This window comes from Nestor notabilis, unplaced genomic scaffold (assembly GCF_000696875.1).
Source record: "Nestor notabilis isolate BGI_N333 unplaced genomic scaffold, ASM69687v1 scaffold15917, whole genome shotgun sequence".
Lineage (NCBI taxonomy): Eukaryota > Metazoa > Chordata > Aves > Psittaciformes > Psittacidae > Nestor > Nestor notabilis.
Genome location: NW_009938010.1, coordinates 42,872 through 48,871, shown reverse-complemented (window position 1 = coordinate 48,871; position 6,000 = coordinate 42,872). Strand labels below are relative to the sequence as shown.

The window sequence follows — 6,000 nt, the reverse complement described above, 5'->3', positions numbered from 1 at the left end:
CAAACCTAATGAGAAATGACAGAAGTTGCTACAGTCCCTCTGCTAAGAAGAGAGGACACTGTCAAACTTAAAGTGTTAAGTGAAATTAATGCTGAGAGTTCGTATTAGCTTTACACAAGCCAACTACTAGATGAAATGGTCATGAGCCATGTCAAAAAGAAGTTTCTGTATTTGAGAGATTATTCTTAGGTTTAACTTCTGCTGTGTTAATAGCATCTTTTGTATTAAACAAGCATCAACTAATGCCTGCAAGAGTACCTGCCTTTATGCAGACCTGTGCCATGACCATCTTTTCATTTTCAGATAAAAATAAAGGTAACCATTAGGCACGTATTAGAGGTGTATTACAGAAAGCTGGAATGTCAAACATTTTCTCCCTCAGATTCACACAGAAAAATAGCACAGCAGCAAATAACATAATCCTCTGTTCGACAATGACCTTGTTACACGCATTTTCAATGTACATAATGTCACATTAATACCTTCTTATCTTTAAATAATTAGGTAAAAAAAGGCCCCCAGTATAACCATTTCTTACATAGCCAAGTTCTCTTTATATACATCCAAATTTTAAAGATACAAATAAAACATTATACAGGATTTATAAATGTTTAAAAACTTGAGGCTTCAGAATCATGGTTTCCCCAAAAGACGTGGGGAAAATCCACAGACCGACAAGGTAGCAGAGAAAACTGGAAAAAAAGGAGACAGACGCAGGTTTGCTGCCACAGCATTTTACTAAAGTTGCCAGTCATTAGGGTGATGTTATCAGAAATAACAGTTTAAGCTGAAAATGAGGAATGGTGGTTTCCTGTGTTGATCTCAAGTGTTGAGACAGGCAATTCAAGTATTTCCTATTTGATCCAAGCTCACCGTAGCAAAGTGGTGCAGAAAAAAGAGAATTATTTGACATTTTTTCCATACAACCGATCAATGTCCATCTGATAATATGCCGTGAGCTCCTTGCGTTTTAGCTTGAACGCATCTGTCACTAGACCAGTCTCAGGGGTCCAAGGATCAGGGCTCAAACGGATTTTTACTGGTATTTCAAACTTCTCCAGATTAGCTGTACAAATACAAAACATAGAAGTTTTTAATTGTAGCATGCTTCTACAGTTAAGAGCACAAAAGGAAAAACAGCATTGTCACACAGACACGTGACATAAATAAGTGTTCCTCAAACCCACCATAGTTAGTTTTGCAAGCCTATGTAGGTCACAGGCAGAGTGACAGGGTCCATCAGTAATTAACTGCTCCCCAGTTTCCAGAGAAATAGACAGAAACTCCAGCTGTTTGGGTACCTGTGCTGTTCCCCAACTTCAGAAAAGTCTCACCGCATGGAAGTGACAGCCTCAAAACATACACTGTTATATCAGTGTTATGATACCCATGTTCTGGAGATAGTCTTAAAAACCATACTACTTCAGCTTGAAAAAAACAGGGGTTTGGTTGGTTTGTTTTGGGTTTGTTTTTTTTTCCCCTGACAGTCCTAAATTGTTCCCCTTACTGAAACAGAACAGTGCTCTGCATGGTACACCTTTAGCATAATACATGATCATTTGCAAGAGTTTCTGCTATGCTTTCAGACATAACAGAAAAAAAAACAAAACAGAAAAATAGAAAGGCAAATGACTAAAGACATCATCAGATGATCAATATTAAAAAAAAAAAAATTATCTGGCTAGAAAAACCCCACAACTGTATAATTATCCTGTGCTACCTGCCATTTTTAGATTTTCCTGAGCTTTTACTCCTCTTGACATTAAATCGTTGGGCTTGGGTTTTGGTTTGTTTTGTATTTTTTTTTTGCAATTTAGCACTACAACTCATTACATTACTTTAAAAGTAAAGCCTATGATACCAGACTGAAATAAGAACCAAATATGAAGTAATAAAATGTGTAAAAATGACTCAGGATTAAATCAAATATTCCGTTTCATGAATTTTAACATTTAATTCTCTTTAGAATAGTTACTGCTTCACAAAAAAGAAGAGGAAGTGACATTGTACATGCTCTCCATCTCAACAGCTTCTTAGAATGACTGCCCATATGCTCCCTGCAGTAAAGAAAAAAGGACTGGAGACATGGGGAAAGGAAAAAAGAAGTCTGTTGCAGTACTGAGACTGCATGCCTCATAAGAGTATGCTCCTATAACAGAAGTCTGCAAATATATTTATCATGAAGTTTAATATAAGCAATATGGAGGAGAGACAAATATTAACAAGAAAGATTGCTGGAAGTATGAAGTTACCCAAGGTAGAAAATATGGCAACAAACTGCAAAGAGGTGAGGGAGGACATCGTGACCCCAAATAAGTGAAAAACACACAGCAGAAAACATTCATTGCAGAAAAGTGTAAAAAAGAATGCATATGAAAACCAAATTTAACAATGACCATTTAAAAAGAAAAAAAAAAAATACCACCAAAAACATTCTGTGGTCATAACCAACAGCTTTATGAAAAAAGCTCAGTGCTTAGTAATGGTCAAAAGCAAAAGAAAAAACCAAGGCAGACATTATTATGAAAGGACAAAATATCACTGTGCCACTGTTTAATTCTACACCAGCACAGCTAAGTAGACTATGACCAATTAGCATGAAAAAAAGATACAGCTGAGAGGGGAAGTATAATAGACAAGGGGGGGGGGAGGAATTACAACTACCATTGTGACTCTTCACTGCCTCTTCCCATACACGAGCTCAGCAGAAGGAAATTGAACTAGCAGATGGCAGAGTTAAAACAAACAAAAGGCATTTCTTCACATGAACATAGCTGAGCTGTGCAGCTCTGCCACTGATACAGAATATTTACATGACTTTAAAACACAACTAGAAGAGCTAATGGAAGAAAAGTCTATTGAAAGTTATTAACTACAAAGACACTGCTTTCAGTTCAGGAAATCCCTCAGATGCACATCACTGGAAGCTAGGAAAGCCTCTGTCACCATGGGCTTATTTCAACTATGCATAGGTATGTAGCATGTCAGACTGTATGATCCCCACCATACATGGATCTACAAATGACCCACATTCTTTTGGACAAGCAGCTAAGGATAAAAAAGCTACTACAGGACATCTTAAAGAGCACTAGACACACAGAGACCGATCTCAGAACTTCATACATGTTTCATGAAACATACATACTCAATGAAGTATTTTTAGGCCTATGCTTATCTGTTCCACAGACATTACAGTCCACAAGGTTAATACTATAATGCCCAGCTACTCACCCGCCATGGCAGCCTCAGCTAGCACCTTCAGTACCTCTTTTTCCATCTCAGGGCTGTTACAGATCTCTTCCCAGGTTCCTTTAAATCCTTTCTTTCGAGCTAGTTCTGCAAGCTCCTTTTGATTTGGCACAACAAATCCAATGACATAAGAATGGAAACTGAGAAATATAATACACTTTAGTGTGAATTTTGTGAAGTTAGCATGTCTTCAAAAATCACATTTCAAGTTAGAGGGTTTGCAGTTAACACAGAGATATTGCTCTTAACAGTTGGCTTTTGTTCACCTGATAATCTTTCTGAAATAGTACACAAATCACCTTTGCCTGCTTAAAAATAAGTAGAAAGAGAAGCTACTTACCTTACAGCAACTGGATTGCTTCAAGGTGTGCTGTCCATATGCATATTCCACTGTGTCTCATGCTCAAAGCTTTGGAGAAGCAGTACCCATACGATGTCAATGCGCCCTGCCTCTCCTCATGTTTTGCATCCCGGTATGAAGACTGGTGTGCGGCTTCCCTACCTCAGTTTCCTCTCAACTGCAGAATCCAGTTACTGTAGAGGAGTAGAGGACTGCAGTGAAGAGGGGTTGGGAGCAGGTTGTGGAATGAGCATATGCACAACACATCTCAAAGAAAGCCCGTGTCTGTAAAGGCAGTGACTTCTCTTTCAAGTGGTTGTCCATATGCTCACTCTACTGTTGGCAATCTTTGTCTGCTCCTGATAGCTGACATGCCTAGCACATACAAAGCTGTGATGTCAAAAAGTCTTCGGAGAACACTGAAAAAATTTGCCCTGAAATAGGTATTCAAGATCTTTCAGATGGCGTAAAGTTCAAGCAAAATGAGAACCTCACATGGCAGAATTGGAGAGCTGAAAGCAACCTCAGAAAATCATCTAAATTCATTTGCCTACCTTCAACCAAAGTCAACGACATATAACAGATGTCTGCCTAATGCATTCTTAAACATCAGGCAAACTCTAATGGCAATGCTTCCTTATTCTTAGCACTGGTAAGCTGTTCCTGACGGCTATTCCTGGCTCTCCCTCTCTGCAGCTCACATCAGTTGTATTTTTCATAGAGCCAGTAGTAAGATACTCCTCTCCTTTACACAGAAGACATTTATTCATTCACTGTTACTTTTTTTTTTCTTCTCACCTTTCTAGTCTTCCCTTCCTTTGTTAAGTTTAGGACTTTAAGCAATGAACTTCTCAACTCATGTGTCACAGATCTCCGACCAGATGTTCCCGTTTTTCTCCTGGACTCTTTTAAGAGGTCCACCACCTTCTCTGAAGCATTGCATGTGGAAGGCTTGGCAATAAGATCATTGTGCATCTTGTAGGCTATAAATCCAATTCTGCCATATTATTTATCTTCTTGTAACAGCATGGCACTTGTTGACTCATGTCAGCTCCTGCAGAACTGCCAGCAGCTGGTGGTCCTCATCCTGTATTTTCGCAGTTTATTTAGATGTAAGTATAATGTACATTTCCTCTCTAAATTGACAGCTTTTGCTGTTTTCAAGCAAATCTCTATCAAGTCAAACTTGCTCTGTATTCTAATGCTATCCTCCACTCTACCTTTGGTTCTGTTCCACCTTAACCATCTACAGATTAAAACTTCTCAGCTCTCTTTTTCACCAGAAAGATCATTAATGTAAAATACAGAACTTTAAACCTGGTATGAAGAGTACTTTAGTTTATCCTTTAGGGTCTCCAAGATAATTCTAAAATACTAACTCTAAATATTAAGTATCCTTTTGGTTACTGCACATCGCAATTTTCTCCTTTGTTACCAGTACGAGTTGTAAGATCTGACAGCAGCTGTGAAGATTGCACCAAGTCCATTACAAACACAGGCTTCCCTGGCATCATCTGTTCACAAGCTTTGCCTGGTGGCTGACTCAGAACTATTTCCATTTTTCACTAGGAATATACTTACAGAAAGACTTCAGATTAGCCTCAGTATCACTGCTTGCATCTCACCTTGTCTTTGCCTCTCTCTGATTCTGCCCACACACATCCCCCTGTCCTCCGCACTCGTGCTATACTCTGTACCAAACCCTGTAACTTCATCTAGGATCTACTCTGTAATGTATTTATTATTCATGAAGGCATCCAGAACACAAAGGACACTTTTTCATTGCTGGTACCCATAGTCTTTTGTCCAGCAGCATCACCAGCATCTCCAGGGATAAACAGAATATAAGAGTTATCAGTTTGAGGGTAAGCCTCAAACTCTAGGTTCATCTACAATTCAGCCTCTTCAGTAAAAGCATACTTGCTCTGGACAAACTGTTTCATCCAAACGTGCTTTTTCCTGGAAAGAGCACCTTAGCACTCATAGCTCCTGGAACATGTAGCTTTTCATTCTCTAGTTGCAAGTTAAATCTTCACTTGTTGCAGTTCAAATGCTAAAGCACTGTTTACCTTCAGAAGTATCCTGAAGACCACATCACCTCCCTGGAGCAGCTAGTTCCCTCTCTGTTACTGTTCCTCTGCAGATCTTTCGAATTTGCTAGCATCTTCAGTCTTAGGGGTCATAACAGCACAAAGGAAGTTTTCAGAATTTGGTACTCAGGACCTCCTTAGACATTTCTTCCATGCTAAGAGATTTTGCCAAAACATCTCTCCTACATGAGGCATCCTCATTCCCCTCCTGTGCTTGAGATCCTTCCCGAGTACAACCCTCAGACCTTTGGTAATAGACATACTCAATGACGCTACATGTCAGTATCACCATTTCCATTCTGTAAAGTCTGGTCCTTATCA

At 39.1% G+C, this 6,000-nt stretch overlaps 1 protein-coding gene across 1 annotated transcript in view; it reads right to left on the bottom strand.

Annotated features, from left to right (window-relative positions):
• Nucleotides 1–559: 559 nt before the first annotated feature.
• The window catches only part of ACSL3 (acyl-CoA synthetase long-chain family member 3), a 28,653-nt gene continuing 23,212 nt past the window's right edge, over nt 560–6,000 (bottom strand). Inside the window, exons 13-14 of the mRNA XM_010019118.1 lie at nt 3,232–3,389; nt 560–1,066 (exon numbers count right to left, since the gene is read on the bottom strand). Of these exons, the coding sequence (XP_010017420.1) occupies nt 903–1,066; nt 3,232–3,389 (322 nt within the window). The 3' untranslated portion in view covers nt 560–902. The remainder of the gene's footprint in view (nt 1,067–3,231; nt 3,390–6,000) is intronic.